A 24,940-nucleotide genomic window follows, 5' to 3' on the forward strand; every position below is an offset into this window, starting at 1 on the left:
ATATTTTAGTAGTAATATTACTGAAAATGCCTTTGCAGCAGTTAAATGGGACCAAGCCTCTTTGTTTTGGTTTTCAAGTGACTAAATTTTGCTTGTATTTATTCTAATATATGAAGGAAGGCATGATCCCAAAGGAATTTGGCTGGTGGTGATAAGGAAAAGGCTGCAAATAGCTATGTGCTGTTAAAGTGAAGTGCATCTTGACAGTAAAATTCACACACTAAGTTTCATTTGTTCCTAGTGTCTGTTTTCCTTTAAAAGGTGTATAAAGAGCTCTATAAACAACACTGCATGTTGCTATGATCATAAATATCTTTCTGAAATGGATATTACATGTGAGGCATGGTATAAATAGATAATAAAGACTGAGAAAAGGACTCCAAGGCATGCAACAACATTGTTTCTTGATTTCGATGCATAATTGCTCTCTGCCACAGCTGCTCTGAGAATTATTGTTCATGGAGAAACGAAACCATAAGCAGGTACCTAACCATGGTTTTGGATGTCATCTGTATTTCTTAGTTTCTTAGCATCCTGATTCCTGGAGGATGAGTGCGGGAAGCTTTAGGGATAAGTGTCAGGCTTTTTATTGCTTCCTACTTTTTCTCTAAACATGTGTTACAGGTGATTTACAGGAAGTGTTGGAGTGGCTTAAACTTGTGTGAGATCTGTTTTGGCCGTGCTTGAAGGTAGTTTATCTGAAAATAATTATTAAAAAATGAAATTAAGGAAACAGAAACAAAAGGTGACTATTATCTTCATGTCACAAGTAGACACTAGATAAAAGTGCTAGCAAGAGCAGAAACAGTGCAGATCTCCTTTGTCCTTCTCCTTCTCCATCAGATAGCAAAGACAGGGGACAAACCAGATAGAACTTAACTGGTCAAAAGGAACCATAATGAAATCTGACAAACATATATCCTGCACAAGCAAAGTAATTAAATATAAGCATCTAGGAAAAGTGAGTATAGGCAAACCTGTAGACTGGAATGGTGAATTTACCACCAGTCATTGGTATGTTGAAATCAATGAGTATTTTTCCAGTTGCTTCTAAAGGCCTTGTAGTACAATGACATGTCTAAGCATTATGGGTAGCCTTTGCATGTAAACCTAACTGTGCATGTAAGCCTTTACAGTGCTGAATACTAAGAGACTGATGTTTCTCTTGGAAAGCTCAAAACTGTTGCTCCTTTCTGGCATTCTCCTATTCAATGGGATTGAAAACCACTGAAACTGAATGTAGGCCACTGGGTATTGGTTCACTTACAATCTATGGAAAAATTTGGAGCTATGCAAATTACTTTATATAACAGCAAAAAATGGAAGCAGCATCATGTCAGCATGGTCTAAAAGGTCAAGAAGAAAATTCTCGTCATTGTCTTTTGTGTTTCCTTGTTTTTCTGGATGTGGACACTCAATCTGTACTTGCAGTGATCTGGGAGGTAGGCTACACAAACTATTCTGATTTAGTTTATAAAATTAATATCCCAGAATCAACATTTCAAGGGCAGCTTTGGAAGCCAAACATACAATTGAAGAAACACTTTTGTCACATGGTTTAAAATGCTGTGAAGTGTTCGGCCTTCAGTGTAGTCAATATGGCTGAGGTTATTTAGAGCAATTGCATCAGTATCCTTGTTAATGTAGCAGGTGTTTGATGTTTGATTCTTAGATGTGCAAAAGGTGGTAGTCAATGGCAAGTAACTATTTAATAAGTTAAAATATTGACTTATGTGTACTGGGAACTGGAGAGTGTAAATGAGCAAGTACATGCAAGCTCTGATTTAGTAAGTGAATAGATTCCCTCTGCAACATTAGGGAAAAAATAAGAAACCGTGGCAAACAGTACACAAAATAAATACAGTGTTGCTAAAAATGTTTCCTGTTGGTCATCTTTTGGGAAGCTCGATTTTTATTTGCCTTTCAAATACTTAAATTTTTTTTCTGGGAAGGTTAAAAACATGCATTAGAGCAGCAACAGTATTCTCCAGTGTAAAACTTACTCAAAAGAAATAAAGGTAAACTTCAGCCCAGCAAAAATTATCAAAGTCTCATTTTACCTCATTTTACCTCAGAGAGACACTGATAACATATAAAAAAATGGATTTGAAGAGATTGATAACAGGCCTGTAATTCAGTCAAGAATTTTTGCCAGACCCATAAAGGTTTATGAGATCATCAGAACTCTGAGGCTGAATTATATCTTAAGTAATCAGTCTCTCTGTTCCCTTTCTATCCATTTTCTTTACAACAAGTGCAAAAAATAGAGAACTTTTGAAGCTTTCAGTTTATTTGGTTATTTAGTTGTTTGTTTCGTAGGAAAAGAGGTCAGTTTTTTCTTTCTTTTTTTTAACAGACACAAAATATTACGTGATGACATATTTTAGGGGGAGAAACCTCAGTGAGATGGGTCATATAACACATGACTGTAGTTGCTATGCAGAAATGGTGGAGGGTGAACTAAGTTATTACACAAAACCATACAATGTCACTAAATAACCATTTTGAATTAAAGTTCCTAATTTGTGAAGACAAGTACCATACATGTGTAAGTGTTTGCTGGTATATCACTTGTTTCTGTGCCTAAATTTGTCAATCAGCAACATAGGAAATTCACAGACCGTTATGATGTCTGTTAAGTCTGTTAACTTCTTTTGTAAACAGAGAAACTTCAGGAAAGATGTTAAGCACCTTTATCTTGTACTACTTTTCAGGTAAACTAAGTTCTTAAGGAGGTTTCCAGCATGTATACTGGCTATACTTTTTGCCTTTTTAATCTATGAATTTGATTTTTCAATGCAGCTGTTTAAAGCTGAGATAGACTATGATTGAGATGCTCTAGCACGACTGAAATCTTGAGGATCTTGATTCTCTGTTAATAGATTCAATATCTTGGTAGCGATAAATCCACCTTTTTCAATGTGTGGGGAAAAAAACACCATCTCAAACCATAGCATTCTGCTTGGCCTAATGTGACCAGTTCATGGAGTGACTACATCAGCTTACTAGGAACATATACTTCCAGTACCAGGGCTTTTGTCAGTATTTCTATTTAGGTGTGCTTTGAAGCCGTGCCTTGAGTGACATGCCTTGTGCCATAGCACCAGGAGGCAAGCACACTGCTCACTTGTCTCTTCATTTCTTTTAGAAAGCTCCTTCCCTGTTTTCAAAGCTCACGTCTAGCACTCTGTAAGTCATCTCACTGAATCTTAAAATGAAGTAATCTGATGCTCCATTGGAAAAAAAATGAGGATGTGTGCTCTCATCTTTTACTTTCTCAAGGCTTAGGATTTCTTATCATTCCATTCTATGCCTAAGGAAGAGCAAGCTGGTTCAGTGTCCACTTTTCAGTTTATTCTTCTCTCTTCTGCTGTTGAATGTCTATCATTTTTAAAAAGTTCCATTTCACTTCAATATTAGGTTAGTATTAGTTGCAAAGTAAGTCCTTTGGCAGAAGAGGTTTCTGGATCTGCAGTTGAATTAAAAACTGTTTTGGCCACATTTGTAAATTAAGAATGCCTTTCTCTGGGCATGAGTGAAAGTATAAATTGAAATCAAGATTAAATATTAGTAAGGCAACCTACGTGGTATTACATTTATGAAGCCAGATTTTAACAGATACTTCTAGACCTCAGTAACCAGGCTCAGCAGGTGAAGGTGCACTATGAAATTTAGGGCACAGTCTTCCCCGAGATGACACATAGCTGATAAAACTCCTCTGGGGAGATGAATTTGTTTCTCTAGCTAAGATACTCAAGAAAGGCATACCCTGTGTGTTATCCAGTCCCTCTCCTAGCATAGTGGGATTATACCAGGTACCACAGAGAGAAGGGAAGGGATGGATGGATTTATCTCTAAATTTCTTGTATCTTCAATTTAATGTTTAGCATGATGCTGGTATTTGTGTTTTAACTCTTGGAGAGAGTTCCTATTGCAATTCTCATAGATGTTGTATAACTATTTTTCCCCCTAGGAATAAAAACGGTGCTATAAATAAGATGTTTTCTGATGTAGATTTGTAGAAAAATTGCTCTGACCTTATTTTGAGGTTTAATTTTCTTCAGAAAGTATTGCTTTCTATGGTTATTTACTGAAACACCCAATTAATGCTCCTGTGCATGGCAAAATACCTGCTTTGTGCTGCTATTTCAAAGAGACAGCTTTGCTGTATTGAGGAGCCAGCTCTTTTTCCATACTATAAAATTCTGCTAACAATGCTGCATAAGCCAAAAGTGTCTATAGATGTGACCTGAAGGAACCTGAGGGAGATGAAGAAATTATAATTTCCTCTATCTGTATGATATGGTGTGGCACATGCTGTCAGTCACAGGACAGGCAAGCTCCACACTACCAGCAGCAAGACAGAAATGCTTACAGATAGATGTTCTGATACTGAAAATAAATTAAAAAGAGGCTTTGCAAAGTTATTCTTTGAACAGTATTCAGTATCACATCTTAGCAGTCCTAGCAAGAGATATGAAATATTTTCTGTACCCTTTGTGAGGTCCAGGTAGTGCAAAATGAAGGAACAAGGCGGAGACTGTTACAGCATATGAATACATTGTCAAAGGAAATGCTTATGTATGTATGTCTGCATTTCCATGTCAATCCACTATAAACTGATCTTTGAAGTTCAGAGAAATGGCAAGGCTATGCTTTCTGGCTGTTTTAGCACACCGTGTTTTCAACAGATCAAATAAAATCTTGGTTTGTATTTCTGATAACTAAAACTTTTCAGCTAAGTCTTGATAAGTACAGACTTGAGTAGCTTTCAGAATCATAGAATAGTTTGGGTGGGAAGGGACATTTAAAAGGCACCTAATCCAACCCCCCTGCAGTGAGCAGGGACATCTTCAACTAGATCAGGTTGTTCAAAGTCCCGTCCAGCCTGACCTTGCGTGCTTCCAGTAATGGTATATCTACCACCTCTCTAGGCAACCTGTTCCAGTGTTTCACCACCCTTATGGTAAATAATGTCTTCCTTATCTAGTCTGAATCTACCCTTTCAGTTTAAAACCATTACACGTTGTCCTATCGCTACAGGCCTTCCTAAAAAGACTATCTCTATCTTTCTTATAGGCCCCCTTTCAGTATCGAAAGGCCAAAATAAGGTCTCCCTGGAGCCTTCTCTTCTCCAGGCTGAAAACCTCCAACTCTCTCAGCCTTTCTTCATAGGAGAGGTGCTCCAACCCTCTGATCATTTTTGTGGCTCTCCTCTGGACCCGCTCCAACACATCCATGTTTTTCTTATGTTGAGTACTCCAGAGCTGGAAGCAACACTCATGGTGGGATCTCACCACAATGGGATAGAGGGGCAGAATCACCTTCCTTGATCATCTTGCTTCACTTCTGTTGATGCATACTGTTAGCTTTCTGGGCTGTGAGCACACATTCCTGGCTCAAGTCAAGCTTTTCATCCCCCAGTAGCCCCAAGTCCATCACAGCTCCTCTCAATCCCTTAATCCCCCCGTCTGTTTTGATATCAGCAATTGCCCTGACCTAGGTGTAGGACCTTGCACTTGGCCTTGTGGAACCTCATGAGGTTCACATGGGCCCACTTCTCCTACTTTTCCAGGTTCTAGATGACACTTAAAGATGCCTTCCTACCCCACACATTCTGTGATTCTATGATTATTTTTCTCTGACTGGTCCTATTCAGCAAAGGAAAACATTTAGCAGTAAGAGCAGAGGCACATGCTCTATGGAGGTGTCAGGAGACTTCAAATAAGCCTCCATTGGGCATTTCCATGTAACTTCTTGTTCCATGACTCACATGTCCCAAAGCCATAACCTGGTTATCCAGGCAGGACACTAGCAGTCTCAATAGAAATGTAAAATGACAGGTTGTTGTACAAGCATGTTATTTTTCAAAGCTATAAACTTCTAAACCTGTTTCTTTGCCTCGTAATTTGATTTTTTTTTTTACATGTGTAACCATTATAAAATGAAAAACAGTCAAGGGGATGTACAGGACATTAATTTCCCAGAGGTTTCACTATCCAGTCAGGTTCTAGAAGAATTCACTCTTAGCTCCTTCCTCTCATTCAATGGGTGTATAAAGGACGTGTAAAATCTTCACAGTTGTAGAATTTTTAGAAAGTTGCAAAGGAGTCATGTTGAATTTGCTAAAAACTGAATTTTATTTGTGTGAGTTTTTCATGACCACAAAGTAGAGAGGAGAGGTCTAATAAAGGGTCTAACTTGGTACATGAAAGCAACAGCATTGAGCCGACCTCTCGCTAAATTCTTCATTTTAAATCACTGGCATAAGTCCAGTTGATTTTAATTGGACTAGCATTTCTGTGCATACAGTTTGCAGTCTCAAAAATGTTCTTCCAATTGCTTGGCTTGGATGCATTTCTGTTAGACAGGATTTCATCTTGCCCTTCTTTGCTCAGTGCTTGTATTCTCTGAATTAGCTTATTGCTCATGGCGAGTTGCTTTCCAATACAGTTGGCCAAAGTGCTGTCAATCCCTGCAAAGCAACAGCTGCTTTGTGAAAATGGCATAAGAGGTAACATCAAACATTAGCAGGAGGCGTGTGAAACCCCAAAGAGCAGGTGCAAAGGTGTTAGGTGTCAGAGGAGATTCATGGGGACCTTACTGCTGCAGGAGTTCTCATAAATGTTTTACTAGACAAGGGGCTAAAGAAGGGCATGAGTCTATGTTAGGAAACAGGATTATGCAGTTAGGCACAGGAAAGTGTGTCAGTTGATCCTGTTCTTGACACTGTGCTTCCAATGTCTACTAATTAATATAACATCACTTCAAAACCACTCCACTACCAGAGCAAGTCAGCAGCTAATAATAACAGCCCACTTCATTGGAGACTGACCCATGCCTTCCTCCATGTTGTGGCGCCAGTGACCTTTCCTTTACCTTTCACATGAGTTCAATAAAAGCAACATCAGCTTTCACAGTCTGAATTTTTTTATAGGAGGGAATGGCAGAGAAGTAGTTTTAGAGTGTAAGGGAAGGCTTAACAAAGAGAGATGGGGCATAATGTGAACAGTACAACAAGACTATGTTGTTAGGAAAAGCATGAATCTAATTGTAAAATAATTAAGTGTTAGGAAAGACTATTTGATACTGTTCCAGCTCTGCTTTCTCTGAAAACAGTTCAAAATCTTATTCAGTCCTATAGAAAAACAGGCTTTCAAAATCCAGGTTATGTATCCTCCATTCATCAGTGAGATAATCTGAGGCAGATTTTGTATAAATGCTGATTAGAAGCAGAGAGGAGAAGAAATACATAGCACTATCACATTTGTGTATTTTAGCTTAAAGAAAAATGTCTCTCATGCCAACATACATGGATTGATGAAAGTCAGAAGGAAGCTGTAGGTGCAGGGAGAGAAAAAGCATGTTATTTGTTATTCCATAAAGTGCAGCCAATGAGAGATACTATTTATTCTATAAGAAGAATAAAGTTGGAGAGTCTAACTGAAGTTTATGGATTTAATTTATTACTGAATATATTCCTATCAGTTGTTATCTAATTATAGGTAGTTACATGATTGATCTACTCTTCACAGCTGTAAACAACACTTGGTAAGGCTGACTGTTATTTTTATTCATAATCATTGGTCAGTGAGAAAGGCATAAAGAGCCAGCCCTATCAGCTGAAAGCAGAGATTATCCTATTTTTCGGTCTCATATGCAGCTCAGTCAAGTAAGATTTCTGCTTTACTACTGCTGGGCAAAAAAGTGTAGAATTATACACAATGTGAAGTGGAAATGATGCTGGAGGGGCAAGGGAATTCAATAGAGGATATGGCCCAGTGGTTCTTGCTTTTCTTATTGAAGAGATGCCAGCTCACAAACCTGGGCCTCTGTCATACTTCTGAACTGCAGTGAGTTTCAGGTTAAGAAATTAATGGCTGGAAAAGTCAGAAAAAATATAAAAAAAGAGATGTCTCTTTGCCTACTGTTTAAACTATCTATCTAATTCACTATTGTGTCTTGTCATAGAGCTGATTACTACTGATGGACTTTAGAAGGAGGTTGCATAGTTTTATGAATGATAAAAACACAAGTTCCAAAGGTTATGGTAAGGTTAAAGTAGCTTCATGCTTTATAGTGTGAACACAGTTTTGTAGGAATAAGACTTCCTTGATCTCTCTTATCTTATACTTTGCAAAATCAATCCTGGTAGTTTTTTTCTTCCTATCTATTTTTAATTGACATATGTTTTGTTTACTTCCCTGTCACCTGTGTTACTCTAGCCACATCAATCCATTGCTTTCTGTGTGATACTGTTAATCCTATTCTGCCAAATTCCTTGACCCAAGACCTGAGACTCCATGTGTCAGTTTACATGGGTAGTGTGGGTGCTGTGTTTATGGGGCCAATGCTTGCCTGTACGTAGAGTTTGTGGGAAAAATGTGTATGACTATGTGACAGAACGTCCCCTGACTGTGTCTGGGTATATGATACATGGTTATCTGGCTGTATGACTGGGGAGAGTATGTACCATTAAACTACTGTTGAGTGCTATGAATCCTAGCTCTAATACTGTCAGGCATAGTATACTGTCTGCCAAGCTGTCTTGAGGCTGATATTTTGTCTCATCTTGAAATACAGAACTGGTCAGTTAAAAGCTATGTCTGACCTGTGTGATTGTTGTGGCAGAAGGGCTGCAGTGAATTAGAAGATACATGTGTCAGAACAACACGTGGGCATCACCATTTCATGATTCAGCGTTCTTTTCTGCCTTTACTGTTGGTGTTTTGAGTTTTGGGTTTCTTTGTCTGGTTTTGTTTGTTTGTTTGTTTTGTTTTGTTTTACTTTCTCTTTGAATACACTCCTTATTGGGCAGGGAGATGGTTAGGAAGAGGCCAGGCTGCCCAAACTGCTTTTAAAATAATTTAAATATTTTTCATTCTCTGAAGCTGGCTCCAAGTCTTCAGGTTACTATTACAAAATGGTCTTTGCAATGCTGGTTAGACGCAATAAAAAGATTGACTAGATTTAAGGACCTAATGTGATGCTTCAGAATTGTAGAATGCTGGAGTACATTTTTTTTAATGTAAAGGATAGAAAAGTGAAGTTTATAAAAATATAGGACATCTTAAATTTTCGCTAATTTCATTACCATAATCAAAGAAAGTCTTGATATTTGCCTGACACTTTTCATAATACATAGCTGGAGCCATCCTTAGCATCTCAAGATTAGAAACCAGGAATCCTGTGCTATACTTTCTCTGATGCATTTTTTGACCTTGATAGGTGACTTCTTGCCACTGTGTTTCTGTTTGCTTTCTCTCATTTGCATGTCGTGGCTATTAATGATATTAAAAATGCACGGTAGAGATCTCTCAACATGTGTTCTTAACAGCATAGTGTCACAGAGCTTTATTTGCAGTTCTATGTGCTGTGTTAATATTGATGTCAGTATTGTAATACTGCTGAGTTGCAGATCTACTTTCCAAAGAATTCAACTTTTAGCACCTTTGAAATCTCAATAAGCAAGCTGAATATAGAGTTTTTAGCATTATTTTACTAGAACATCAGTGAGGTGTTCGTGCCATATTCTGAGGTTGAAAAAAATCCGATATGTGCTTTTTTGAACTGTGACCTAGAAATAGAGGTTTTCATTATCTGTGTAAATGTCAGCTTCCTTTGAATTCTGCAAAGTTCTTAAACTGAAAAACTTGCTGTTGGAAATCCTATAGCCTAATTGTTTCATCTTATGAGAAAGTGCAATGCTTTTTGGTTATGTTACTCTTGTATTGTGAAGGAAGAACGCACCATGAATTTACCATTTCTTGTTCAACTGTTCTGTTCATTGCAGTCTTTCCTGATCTTGATTTAGGTCTTTCAGGACTGCTGCAAAACAAAAAATTAAGAAAAAAATTAAAAGTTTTTCCATTCAGTTAATGACTGTTGCTCATCTCTGAATCCCATGTACTGTTTTACTTTTCCTTGAGAAAAGATGACAAGTATGGTGTTTTGTATGTAGGTGTGTAATTATTTTATTTAATGGCAAGTAATTTTGGGGGTTAACTATTGTATATCACATTACATATATATCCAACTCTTTATTCGCTTTTTTAACCACGAGTGCATATTGAACACAAGACTCTCACCGAGTTATAGACAGTTACTTTTTAAATCTTTCCACCTTTTACCAGGTTTCAGTCAGCTTAAAAAACATATGTAGTTCACTGTTCTTTTATTAGCTTGTACTTCTTCGTATTAGATTTTATTTGCAGTTGTGAAAATCCTGACAATTTTAGATACATGCTATTAATAATAAATGTTATTCCTTCTAAGTATTTGTTCAGTAGTCATAGTTTCCTTTGTTGTATTAATGTTTTATATGCCCAAAGTATTACACAGGTATTCATAAAATGTCATGCTTACAGAAAATATTATCTGGCATTGCAGAGGATATACACAAATGTGCAGAAGTTTGGGGTTTTTTTTGTTTATTACTACAAAAATTACTAGGGCAATATATGTCTCCAGCAGTAATGTTTAGCTAAACAAAATATGTAGCTTGAACACAATCTGAAGGGAACTGGGTAGTAAAATACTCGTTTGAAAGCTGCTTATTTTGATATAGGACATACAATAAAAAGTATAAAATGTATCTAAGCTTTTATGGTTTCAGTACCATGAAACCTGATTCTACACAATATTACCTGAGTAACTCTACTGGGACAGGCCAGGTGACTGATGTTTTTAGACATAATTTCCTTGTTTAAGAGACACAGGTGAAAATTTAGCAATCCCAGGAACATTATGTGCCAAGCTTTCAGCTGTATGTGTGCCTACCTCTTCCTGAGGTACACTAGGTTGATGGAAGAGCTCCTCATGTAATTTAGACCTAAAATACTATTTCAGTAAGTGCTTCATTAGTGTAAAAGGGATGGAGGGGGAGGGGAAGAAAGAAAAAAAACTTTCAAGAATTTTCAGTAAAAACCAGATGAAGCTTGTAGTCTTGCTATGTTCTCATCCATGAGGCAGTAGCAAAGATCATGTGACTGGGTGGTATTTACTGGAGACCTGCAATGTGTCCAGTGCCTGTGCCAGGTCTCTGTAAATTCCATGTCAGGAGCATTTTTTTCTGTAAAATGAGTCTTGAAAGCCCAGCTTCATTACAAGCTTTCATAAATAGGTGTATTAATAAATATTAAGTTGTATTTTTATTAGAAGGCACTTAAAAAGAACAACAATTTAATACCTTAAATTACTTGGACACAGCATGGCTGGAGTACTAATAATGAAGCTCTAAAACCTACAAGAAGTCATTGCCTCCTGCTCTTAATTGCACCACCAAGTTCTTAGATAGTGGCCAAATGTCTGTTTGTGCAAAACCCCCACCAACTGTGCATAAAACATAGGTGTCATTCCTCAGCTTTCTTGTTGAAGTCAGGAAGAGCCCTCTCCCACATCTAAGTCTTTCACAAGTATTAGCTATATTTCAAATTTTTGCATGTTTGTATCAGAGCAAGACATAAAGCCTCCTAGAAATATTGCTATAATATAGAAAGAAAAGAATATTTTGGGAAGAGATGAACTCAAAATTTTTCTTGTGAGGTTTGTTGCCACCTCAAGGAAAGTACATAAAACCCCCACATGTGTCTAATAGCACTGTGAGAAAGTAAAGAGAGAAAACTTGCTATAATCCTGGCAAACCACAAAGCTGTGAACTGTAGTGTTCCATTACTGACAGTGTTCTCAGTTATAGGTTTGTGTACTATCAGTGTCATGCACGTGTAGTCTGTGACATTAAAAGAAAAATAATTTTTATACACATTTTGTAACAGTTAGCTCAACTAGATAAGGTCTAATTCCAGACCAGGTATGTCACAGCGTGCAAAACAGACTTATCTCCTTTGTGACATCCCTGAACTTGGGGATTTTCTTTATGAAACTCCTGCTTCAAGAACAGATAAATCCAGTTCCAAGTTGCAGGCTTCTCCTGCTAAGTAACCTATTAGTTGAACAACCAATTTGTTGAACTGCTCTGATGCCCAGCACCACAGCAGGCAAGAATCTTCTGTGTTTTAGTGAAGTTGCTTTGTTACGAGGCAAAAAGAAGTGCTACCATTTCTGTTTGTAAAGCAAAGAAACATTTGAGATGCTTATTTCTGGTATTATAAAAGGGCAGCTCACAGATCACAAACCTTCTGACCTTTGCTGCTGAAGTCAGAATGTCTTTCCCCACTAATATGTCTTCCACTTACATTTATAAGCAAGATGATATCTGGCTGACATTCCATGAAAGTTTGTTTCCAGGTTTATCAATCTGGTGTAGAAAGCAGTTTTCATTGCCCAGCACAAATATACATAAGATGAAATGATTTAATTATCAATCATCAAAATGGTGCTACTGTAATAGGTTAGAGCCATAGGACCACATTCTTAGTTTCACTTTAGTGTGTTCCTCACACCATTTTTCTAATTATATATTTTGCTTCTGTTAATATTATGCCATTACCTGGTTCTCTTCTACTGATACTATATCTTCAAATATCCTTGATATTTTTTTTTCCTTTCTAGTGAATGATTACTATTTTATCAATGTAAAATGAAACCATCAGTCAGTGTGTTATAACTATTTTTTTTCTGTCATCTTTGTTTATAATAAGCTTTTTGAGTGGCTAAAGAATAAAATTTCCTTCTGTTTTGGGTGTTTTTGCCTTGCTTCACTTTGGCAAATAGTGATTTACTCTGTGTTTCAGAATAAGCTCAAATGAACATACTCAGTTTTTAAAATCAGAACAGTAAATTCACAGGCTACAGTGTATTGTCCTGGCAAAACAGAACTGTTGTGTATGTTTAAGTCATAATTAACATTTGAGTATCTCTTCAATTTCTGTTGCATCTTGGAGCAGAAATGAAAAATGTTTCTGGCTTTGTCTCTATTCTGTCATGAAAGTGAATGATTTTGGTCATCTCTTTTTGAAGGCATAGAGTATCTCTTAAAAGGATATTTTGAAATATTTGAAGGACATTTCCTATCCAAATATTCTGAAGAGGTCAGTTAATGTCGGTATACTACTGGCATTGTTGCTCTTCCTCTTCTAATGGTTTTCATTAAAACGTAAAAATGTGCACTCAAAGTGAGCTAATGGATGCATTTAACTTCATGAGAAACATGTAATTGGGTTTTGGTAGAGCCTAGTTTTCCCTTCTAATGTGCATGCTTAATTTACAAGTTTTGGAGATTTGAAGATGAGATGGTTTTATGATGGCAAAGTGCAATAGTATATGCAGACTGTGTATAGCTGCAGCAGTAATACTATGAAAATTTAATGTAACTAATAAACATAAATTTATTATTTGAGACAGCAGATTTGTTTTGGCTTCAGCCCAGAAAATCGTTGGTTGAGTACTTAATTTCATGCACCTGACTCATCTATTGGCTTGGAATGACTCCTGTACTTAAATTCAAACTCATGATCCACATTCTTTGGTATTTTAACTGTGTGAAGATAGTTCTGCTCTTATTGCTATGTGATTCTTTGAACACCTGTATCACAATTGATACCTGATATTTTTATGAATATTGCATATGAAGCCATCTTTTGCATTCTTTGCAGACCTGATTTGTGTAGTCAGAAAATTGCTCTAGTAAAAAGCAAAGTCCCTTTTTATGAATTTTTTATTCTTAAGTCATCATAGCTAGAATTACTCTATTAGACTTTAAACACTAGGTGTCTGAATGCTGCAAAGATGAAAGAGAATAACGTTAGACTTCAAAATAAACAGTCTGGCATCAGAATAACAGTGTCTGTGGAAGAATTTTAGCATGTCAAAATCAGAATAATGCCATTTGGGTGAAGTCTTGCTTTCACATACATTTCTTGGATTTAGCTTATCAAGTTACCACCAAATGAAGTGCTCTTTGAAGTCATGCATTTCTACACTTCAGAGGGTTTTGTCACAAAATACATGAATGAGTACCTTGTTACTGAGGGGTGGGGTTGACTGTTAAATGCCTTTGCCTCCTCAAGTTGAGTCCAGTTTGGAAGTCTGATGGTGGATTGGGCTATAAATATACAAGTATATCTTAATTAAATATATCTTCTGCCTCTAAAAGATGCTTGTACCTAATTTCTTTAATTGGTGCTTTCCTCCAGGAACGTAAATGAGATTAAATGAGATTTTGTGATAGAAAAGCTCAGGTTTTGGTTTGAATGCATGAGATCTAAGTCGGCAACTGTGCAGTTGCAACTAGGATGCTCCTTTCTGATCTGTACCGTACCAGTTTCACAAGCTAATGAGATTCTGAGTGCCAATCCCTGCATTTTGGGAGGCATCGTATGTGATAATCTGATCATACTGAAGGTGTAAAACTTTTCTTTGAATTCATTGAGTCTGAAATTTCTGGGCAAAAGCATGTTTTTAATGCATTGATAGACATTTCTGGGTTAATCTTTTGTATGTCTTGTCATATATTGACTTTGATGGCATAACATTTCTGTCACAGAATGTTTACATGTAATAGAAAAATGCAGTATTTTTGTGATAAGGCTTGACATGACTTTACACCTTTTCATTTGTTGGTGCTACTTAGTAGGCAACTCATGATAAACTTGTGTGCAACGTTATCAGTAAATACCTTTCATGACAAAAGGCAGAACAGAAATAAAAACACATCCATTAATCAAATAACTTGTTCAGCACAGGACATGGTATCCTTTTCTTTCAACTAAAGGTTTTAACTGTAAGAAATGAAGAGAAGCAATGGAGTTCTACAGTGTTATCTGCATTATTTCTATGAACATTTCTATGAATTTCTATTATTACAACAGCCAAAATGGGGCATTTTATTAAACAAAAAATAACAACAGTGATTAAACATAAGGACCAAGTAAGTGAGTCCAGGTAGCTAGACTGTCAAATGTAGCTATTTTTTAAAATAGAACTTGCATAAGGCCTATATTTTGATTGATTCAAAGTCACATAATAGAGGAAAACAGCAAAAAATAAACAACCAGTAAAAGTAAAATATAATGTAAGAATAATATGGATATGGGATCCAGACTTGTTTGAAAATGAAATGTTACAAAATATGTAAAAGTCCATCAATCTTTCAAGAAGAATTAAAGTGCAGAGTTTTCTTTAGAAAATATAATACATAGGTGCCAGAATTTCCATATCATATGTCTTTGTTGGTAACATATCAAAGACAGATTATATAAAATATCCATTAGGTTTCAGCATACTATAGACAATGCACAGGTTTTGTTAAATATTACCCTAGAAGAACAAATACTGAGGGCTTGCAACTTACACAATATAATCACAGCTCTATATTTTCTGTGGCATGCTGAACCTAACCTTTTATCAATAAAGTCCACAGCCTTATATATATAGCCACAGTATATTTTTATGGAAGTACAAACTCCTGAAAAATGTAGGTTTTCATCTAATCAAGCATTAAGATAATTGACTTTCAATACTGTATTAAAAATGGCAGAAACAACTCTGTTTATTAAAAAAAATAGTGCTATATTAAAGCAATATTAACTCAATAAAGCACTTTCAGGAAGACATAAAATTAGTTACTGCTGTTGAAGAAATATCACTTTACCACCCAGTGTTGTTACCAAGTTGTTTCAGCATATCAGGTGACTGTATGTGAAAGCAAAGTGTGTAGGAACTTGGCTAAACAGTGTTGTCAATTTATCTAAAAACCTTATCTGCTGCTTGGTGTTTAGACACTGTAGGTTTTCTTCTTTGGATATGGTTTCAGAACATTTTGGGTGACATTTAAGCCCGTGGGACATTGCTTTAATTCTGTGCCTGCTAAATTTCTTGTAGGGAGATATTGTTGAGAGAAACATATCAGAAATTTTAGCAAATTGCTCTGAGTGCAGAGAAACTTGAAATATTTGGTTAGGATTTGGAATTGTAACAATCATTTGAAACCATGAAGTAAATGCTGTGTCAAGATGGTGCCAATTATTTTCTCTATTACTGCTGCAGTCTGGAAGAGCCACTCTGCTTTCCTTATTCAAAAGGAGTCTCTGTTTTGTTGGAAAAAAATATTCAGTATCTGAAAAATTTACAGTATTAGGAGTGAGTGTTCGTTGCTAGTAGTCAGTCCTCAAAATTACAAAATGGTTTGGAAGTGAGAAGTGTCAGAATAAAATGTGTGCTTATCTGTTCTGAATCAGGAGTATGATTATATGATTCTATGAGACCTTTCCATCATAATGCCTCACCAAGGCTGTTTTGATGCAGTGGCGTGCAGATTTCAAAATTTTGTCTTTGACTTGAGAAACGCTGAACTTAAGTTTGTGAAAGGTAAAATAAATTGTGTACTCATTTGTAATACAATACCTTCTGTAAATCTCCCAGAAAAGATTTCTCCAAATTTTATTTCCTCTCTTATGAGGAAAGGTAGAGAGACCTGGGCCTGTTTAGCCTGGAAAAGACTGCGAGGGGATCTTATCAATACTTAGAAATATCTAAAGGGGGGCCTGTCAAGAGGATGGGGCCAGGCTTTTTTCAGTGGTACCCAGCAACAGGACAAGGGCCAGTGGCCACAAACTGGAAGAGAGGAAGTTCCAAGTTCAACATGAGGAAAAACGTCTTTACTTTATGGGTGACAAAGCACTGGAACAGGCTGCCCAGAGTGGCTGTGGAGTCATTGCCTCTGGAAACAGTCAAAACTTGACTGGACACAATCCCGTGCAATCTGCTGTAGGTGAACATGCTTTAGCAGAGGGATTGGACTAGATGATCTCCAGAGGTCCCTTCCAATCCCTAACATTCTGTGGTTCTGTGATTCTGTAAGGTTTGGCAGCAATATGAGGTTATATCTCAAAGAAACGTAAAACAACAACAAAAACAAGAATAAAAGAAAACCTCACACCTCACAAACATAAAGAAACATGCCAAAAAATCCCAAACCAAATTGGCTCTGACACATCACCAAACTGTGAAAGTGAACATTTTAAATGTCAAGGACCATATTAAGATGAAAGTCTGGCGGTATTGCAGTAAGAACAAGTTTGGCCATAAAATACAACAAAATAGCACTTGATTCTTAATAGATAATAATCATTAAATCCTTCTCAAGGATTCAGGATGTATTTTAATACTTTCTAATTTGTTCGAAATTTATACTGTTAGTTGCATTTTGCTCGCTTTGGAAATGAAACATAAATTTGCTTTGGGTTTTTTGGTTCCTAATTATATTTACATTCTAAGAAACCTTCATGCAAAGACAAATGAAATATTTTTGATACTTTCTCTTCTGTATCAGATCTATAAAGCTAGATTGTGATGGTGACATATGATTAGAAGCTCATAGACAATTTCCATTCTTAAGTACATTTTTTGGTTAACATTAACACTCATTTGACTTTCACTTTAGATAGCTGCATGGTTTTATGAACACTGGTAGTGTGAATAATTGATTCAGTACACAAAAGAGCTTTATTTAACACATTTATTTCTTTAACAGGTATATTTTACACTTGTAGTTAACCTTTACTGTGCTAAAGGTTTATTACTTAAAAATGTAATTCCTTTGAAAAGTATTCAAATAAAAAGCTGTACTGTACCTTATTGTATATCTAGTTTGCAGCATGGAATATGTATTTTTAAAGATCTTTGAAAAATATTGGACTAAATTATCTTTTGTCTTAAATGGGCAGTTTCATTTTCTAAGGGTCTCCTAGCAATACACTCTTGGTGCATAACAGAGTTATAGCAATGGAAATTATTTATTTTTATGTGAGTTATAAAATCTCTAATTTTGAGAACGATAACCTGGCATCTATTAATTATCAAAACTGTGTTTTGTCACTTCAGAGCTTTGTTTATATGTAGCCTGAGAAGAAATCAAGTAATTGTCTGGTTCCAGACTTGGTGTTGACTGAAATTATAGGGTTTTTTAAGAATGAAAATTTCATTCATTCAATACAATAACAGTGTTAAAACAGTGACGAACACCTTGGGACATAGTTATTTCTGAATTCCTTTTTCCAATAGAATGATGGCTTAGCAATAAGACTGTCAAAAAGTTGAGTAAAAAAATAATGCAATTCTTATTTTTCTAAGTGCTATGAGAGGAATAAGAGTGTTTGATGCATGAAATGTCTTCTTGTATTTGCAAAATGTAACTAAAATAAAGCACCACTTCTTTCTAGCTAAGTAACCTGAAACAAGTCACAGTTGTGGACGTGTCAGCAAACAAGTTCCATTCTATTCCAATTTGTGTACTTCGGATGTCTAACTTGCAGTGGTTGGATATTAGCAGCAACAACCTGAAAGATCTGCCAGAAGACATAGACAGGTAGTTTATGTTTTAATTCATTGACAGACCTGTGAACTAGAAAGCAAATCTAGAAAGTAACAAGCTTCCAAGGGACACCACTAATGAAAAATCACATGAAAAAATTACATTTGGAAATGCATCATATGGTAGTTTTGCACATTATCTTTACCATTATTATTGATGGACTAGGTCGGATAACAGAAACTACATTTTCTAGATCATTGACTGCAGATTGCACAGTCAGTTCCTTTACTGTTCAGCTAACTAACTACATTTTCTGCTGCACTTATGATAATCTGTCATTATATCCAGATTATTTGAGAGGTTCATGGGGCTTACTCTGCCCTAGTTCCAGTAAAGGGGACTTACCATATGGAGTTGGCAGCAGTATCTCTCAGAAGGATAGATGGGGTGGAGGGAAAGATGAACTAAAGCATATTTGTGTTGCTGAAAGAACCTGATGAACTCTGGCAGTAAGGCAGAAAAATATTGACAAGATGAAAAAAACCAATGACAATCATCTCTTCCTATTCTGAAATATATATGTATGTGCACACATACAATGACTCTTTCAATTTAGAGATCTACTAGAAATAGTTTTAAAAAATCATGCTGATCACTTTAAATGGGCCTTACTAGCCTAAGAAACACTTTTCTTATCCCTGGACTTATTTATTCACTCTAGAGTTCTGTTGTAACTTGGTTTACAAAACTTTACATAGCCATGCCTAAACCAAAGCACATATTAACTAAAGTTTATTAAAAAATATATGGATTGTTTATTGAACTGGGAATAGAGGTCCCTGGGGCAGAAGAAGCTTCACGGAAAACTCATTCAACTGTAACTTTCACAAGACCTTTGTTGCTGGGCAAAAAGACTTTTCTGGGATATTGTGCGATCACAGATTTCTCTGAGAGTAGTGCTGAAGTCTTAAGTATTAGTAAAACATGTTCTTGCCACAACAGCATAAACCTGTCATTGTTTTCCAGGGGATCTAAGCAGAGATTTGATTAACTTCAAAAAGCTTCTAAGAGAATATTTTTATATTATGGAAGGATACTCATTCAACTTAAGGGTCATTTTCCCCCTCTAACCTATATGTATTTCTCTATCTCCAAAATGCTCATTTTCTGCATTTCATCTCCATTTTATACTGAGTTGCCCACCTCAATACTGCTCAATATTGTGTTGCCAGCATCGTAGTCAAGACACAAAAAAAAGAGTTTTATTTGTTTTGCTTTGGGTTTTGAATTTTGAGATCTCTTGGGCTCATGTGCATTCTGAAGACTAGAAATGTCAGGACATTGCCCCCAGTAAACTGATACTCTTATTCTGACTCATGATTTTAATGCCTGTGGCATCAAAGAATCTCAGTGAACTACCATGAAGTCTGTGATTAAAAAAGATGAGTGGGCAGTATACTGAAGCCTTACTCAATATCTTTCCATCAATTGAAACTAACCATATGAGCCTGATAAGCAATAGCCTGCAACAGTGCTTTACGAATGGACCCTTCTGGTCAAATGAGACAAATCTCTTTCATCACTTTGCTATGCATTTTGTCTTCCATCTTTTCCAAAGAATAACTGCTCAGCCACAGATCACTACTGAATTAGGAAAAGCCAGGGGAAATAAAGCAAAAGAAGCCAAACACCTTACTTTAGAAAACATTGTCATTAAATTGCTTTTAGTGGGACAACTTGCAAGAGCCATGTTTGACCAGGAGCTGGTCTTTCTCTTACTCCTTACAGTAGCAATTACTAGTGAAAAACAGTAGATGGGAATATCCTGCCTAGCACAGCTGTACCTAGTTCATTGAAATCAGCATATGGGCAAAGGTGTGAGTTGGTGACCCATATTTTTCATTAGTTCCAGTATACACATGGTGAGGCTTTGTAATCATATTCTTTCAACATCTTCTGTATGGCAGCACAGTAATTTTTGGAACCTTTTATCTCGGTCATACTTCTGAGTACTTGTCAGAGGTATGCTATTAATATTTATAATGTTGAACCATGACTGGAAATTTCCATTGAAGTAGATGAAAATGTGATATAATTTTTGAGAAGCCAAAGATGGTGTGTGTAATTGCTCTTCTTTTACACCAGATTAAGTCTCTATTGCTAGTTTGGATAGATGCTCCTGTCTGAAATAAATAGTAAGTTATCTTTGTCTTTTATACTTTTACAGGTTAGATCAACTGCAGACGCTTCTCCTACAGAAAAACAAGTTGACCTATCTTCCACGAGCTCTGGTCAATATGACAAAGCTCAGTTTGCTAGTTGTCAGTGGTGATGATCTGGTTGAGATACCCACAGCCATCTGTGAGTCAACCACAGGTTTAAAGTAAGTAAAAGTGAGAGAGAAAGGCATATGTGCTTAAGAAGATATGGTAGAGGCACCCAGGAGAAATATTTTCACAAGCATCAGTTTCTGCCATACCTGGTGATCAAATTCTGACTCATTTTCTATCAGAACCCTTAAGGCAGCACTAGAAAGACTGGAAATTGCAGAGGAGCCACAGCTTTCTGATGTTCATCTACCACTTCCACACATGGTACATCTGTATGCCTAAACTGCTATTCCTGTGTAGGCTTGGATCATAGTAGCTCTAATGCTGGAGCTGCAAGGCCATGCTCCAGAGTGGGACCAGTAGCCTGGCAGCTAGCTGTTGATAAGCTCAGTGCTGCTAAAGGTACGCTGCTGGGAGTGAGCGACACGACTAGTTAAAAGGCTAGATAGTGTCACATGAGTTTAGTCGTTCATATATGCTGTGCTGTGAAATAGCACCGTGTTGCTGCATGCAGGATAAGGACAGTCTTATTTAAAAGGTCTTTTACTTACAATGCTCTTGCATTTCTGCAGATAGCATTCAGGTATTGATTGTGAAACCATTTGTCACTCTATACTGGTTCTGGCTGGGATGGGGTCAGCTTTCCCTGTAGCAGCCCTTATAGTGCTCTGCTTTGTAGCTAGAATGATGAAAAACATACTAAAGTTTTCGACTACTGTTAAGCAGTGCTCCCACAGCATCAAGGCTGTCTCTCTAACCCTCCCCCACAAAGGCCAGTAAGCTGAGGATGTGCAAGAGGTTGGGGTTAACATAGCTGGGACAGCTGACTCAAGCTGACCAAAGGGCTATTTCATACCATATGACATTATGCTTGGCAGTAAAAGCTAAGAGAAAGGAGAAGGGAGGTGGATCATTTGCTATTAAGGTGTTTTTCTTCCAAAGCAACTGCTACACACAATGACTCCCTCCTTCCCAAACAGTAGCTGGACATTGCCTCTTCATGAGAAGTAGAGACAGACTAACAGCAATTAATGAGATTTTATAAAGCCATATAATTTTTTTGAGCATTTGTTGTTTGAAAGTAACAATTTTATTGCTTTTTTTCTTTTTCCTTCTTTGAGTGGTAATATCATCAGAGATTTTCAGAATACTGTGCACTCAATTTACACATTATGTAAGTTGTTCATCTGACCAGCTAGTTTTTCACCTGCAATGTGTAGCTTTAGGCAATTTGCAAATACAATATAATGCATGTACAGTCATGCATTGTAAAAGAGAATTAACATAACAACCAAAAAACATGAGATAAATATTGTTAGCTAGGTGATGCTGGCAAAATTCCAGATTGCTAGGCAATATTGTTAGGGTGGAGTTCATACTGCTCATTAACATGTGAAATTATGGTATAGTCTGTTGGAAGTTCTGTAATAGAGAAATATACCTGTTATTGCAAAGAATGAGTTATGTAGATAGATAAAAAGAAAGAGATAAATCTGATCAGTCTTTATATGGAAAGTGGAATAGAGACAAGGTGCCATTTGAAATATTTATTTCTAATAATAAATGTATCCCAACAATTCCCTAATGCAAAAACCGAGGAAATGTTCATTTCATTTCTATTTCTGGCTGTAGCAGCAACTTCTAAATGTCATTCACATTGGCCAGTTATGTTCAGAAGCCTGATGTGTATATTCTTGTCTTAACCTCTCTCTAGATTCGTAAGTCTCAAGGACAGTCCAGTTGAAACTATTGTATGTGAGGACACTGCAGAAGTTATAGAAAGTGAACGTGAACGGGAGCAATTTGAGAAAGAGTTTATGAAAGCATACATTGAAGACCTAAAGGAAAGGGGTATGTGTTATCCTGCAGTAAAATTCCTGCTATCTAGGATGTAAATGCAGTCACACATTAGGAACATTAATTTTTAACAGCAGAAGCAGTGTACTCTTGAACTGTAATTGTCTATTATGGTATTAAATAAGACTAAAAGTGAAAATGTTAAATGTGTTTTGTTAAAAGTTTGGGGCCTAGCTTACACATTTGATATTGAACAAATATATACCAATTTAATGGTATGTTTGTACATGCATTAACCTTAATTCAATGATAACATGTGCAATGATTATCCTCATTCTCCAGATTTACTTACCTCCCTTGGGATTAACATTAGTGATTTTGAATTTCTGCATAAGTGCTTCTCCTCCTCAAAAAGAAACACAATGTATAAATAAAATGCTCTTTGCATTAGGAGAACATTATTTAACAGTCTATCTGTGTCAATGTACTAGTTTTTTAACCACTGTAAAATTACTGTAAGATCACTGCTTTTGTCTTTATTGCACAGCATCTGAAAGTTTGCATATTATTTTGCTAGTCTGTCTTATTTTTACTATAATTGTCAGTCTCTTGAGTCTTGTTTAGTTAAAAGTATTAGGAAACAAATTTCTGGTGATTCAAATTACCCTAAAGGCTCTGTTTAAATCTCTTTGAGAGTTTTTGTGTAGAAATGAGTTTTTGTGGAATGGAGCATATGGAATCTTTTCCTTCCTTACATTTCATGTAAATGGTCTGTATACTGGTCCTGTAAGACCTCGTAAAATACAAATGTAATGAAAAGCCACAGGATGTGGCTGCAGAATAGTTTTAATGTTCTGATACTGGACTTTTGTAGCTAAATGTCCATAAACTGCACACTTGAGTATTCAAGCTATCTACTTCTAAAGTGAAGTCTGCTATAAGTGTGTGAGATTCTGATAATGGTAGCAACAGTGGTTTAAATGGAGAAAAAGAATGCAGGAAATACTGAAATCATAGTCTGACTCTAGAGATACTCATGAAATATGTAGTGATGGAGTTATATTTACATATCTGTGAAATGTGCATTCTAAGAGAATGGCTGCCAGGTTGAAACTTGTATTTGGCCCTGTCAGATATAGGCCAGCTTCATACTCCTTTGTGGCGAAACAGCTCAGAGATGCAGTTTTCTGCCTTCCTAGACAAAACTTTTTATATGCTTTTTGTGATGAGGTTGGATTATGCATCACTCTTGGATTTCCTGCTTCTGAAGTCTAGTGCTATAAATTATGCCAATTCCTGCTTTTGAAAAGCAGACTGGAGAAGGAATAGCTTCTGTATAACATGAGCCAGCAGAATTTCTGAAAGATAGCACAGAGATCATTTATAGAGTACTTCTGAAATAAAACTAAACCTAGATGTCTCTAGCTAAGGGCTATATTTATTTGTGCTGAACTACATAGAAGTCTGAGATGTATTTCTTTTTTCTTTTTTTCACAGATTCTACTCCTTCCTACACTACAAAAGTGTTACTCAGTCTTCAGCTTTGAAGATCAAAAATCTCTAAATAGCTAGTAAATATCAGAATAACTCTATTTTTATTCATCTCAGTAGAAAACAACTGAAACCATAGACAGTTAGAACACTTTACAATTATAGTGAATTTTTTGTTAGTGTAGTTGCTTCCAGTAACTACAGAAAAAACAAAGATCAGCCTTCAGAAGATGCTGTTTCAATTTTAAATCAACATCTTTTATTTTCAAGTCCATAGCAACAGCCACTAATTTACATATAGACTTGCTGAAGGTAAATATTCAGTGTAATTAAGAGTACACAGGCATAGATGCCCTCAGGATGAAGACGTTTTATGTTGTAGCTTAAACAGTGGAATGTAAATCATCATCTTAAAAAGATATTTCATTTTATAAGAGGGGAAGGATTGATTTAGAAAATGAATGTGATCTGTTGTATTCTTAAGATCAAACACCACATTTAGTTCTTTACAATATTTGAAGTGCAAACACATGGTCACTTTCTGTTCTTCAAGGAAATTGTCCTTCTTGAGATTTTCACTTTAGATAAGTGTCAACAACTTTATATATAAAAAAGTGTAGCAATTCTGTTGCTTTTTTTGAGCATATTATAAGCTTTTACCTGTTTACAAATTCAAGTACCAAACTGACTGAAACTTCTGTGCTAAGCAGACTTATAATATAGCAGTGTATTAAATAAGATTTTAAGGACTAAGCAATGTGAACAAATACTATCAGGAAAATTATGATAAAGGTCTTCTACTAATGGTTTCAGATTACAGGGGTTTTTTGACATTTATTGGAATTTTCCAAGTTGTGTAAGAATGAGTTTGCTGGATAAAAAGTTTTGTTGCTTGCTATTTAATAATCTGTCTATATAGAATTATATAAATGTATATAGAGATTCAGAAATCTAGTTTTACATTTTTTTTTGTTTAATAAAGCAATACTTTTTAATCTAAAAGGACTTGAGACTCTGAGAATTCAGACTTAATTAAGTAGTCCTAAACTTAGGAGTACAGTTAGGGGAAATTATATTTATAGCTTGCTTTTCTATTACACATGAGCTATGT

At 36.1% G+C, this 24,940-nt stretch overlaps 1 protein-coding gene across 1 annotated transcript in view; it reads left to right on the forward strand.

Moving 5' to 3' along the window:
• Window positions 1-23,885, forward strand: part of LRRC2 (leucine rich repeat containing 2) — a gene marked incomplete at its 5' end in the record, with an annotated part of 42,067 nt that extends 18,182 nt beyond the window's left edge. The window contains 4 exons of the mRNA XM_010180833.1: window positions 18,120-18,265; window positions 20,439-20,594; window positions 22,256-22,392; window positions 23,836-23,885. Of these exons, the coding sequence (XP_010179135.1) occupies window positions 18,120-18,265; window positions 20,439-20,594; window positions 22,256-22,392; window positions 23,836-23,885 (489 nt within the window). The remainder of the gene's footprint in view (window positions 1-18,119; window positions 18,266-20,438; window positions 20,595-22,255; window positions 22,393-23,835) is intronic.
• Window positions 23,886-24,940: the final 1,055 nt, after the last annotated feature.

The sequence above is a fragment of the Mesitornis unicolor genome, unplaced genomic scaffold, assembly GCF_000695765.1.
Source record: "Mesitornis unicolor isolate BGI_N332 unplaced genomic scaffold, ASM69576v1 scaffold4393, whole genome shotgun sequence".
NCBI classification, from domain to species: Eukaryota; Metazoa; Chordata; class Aves; order Mesitornithiformes; family Mesitornithidae; genus Mesitornis; species Mesitornis unicolor.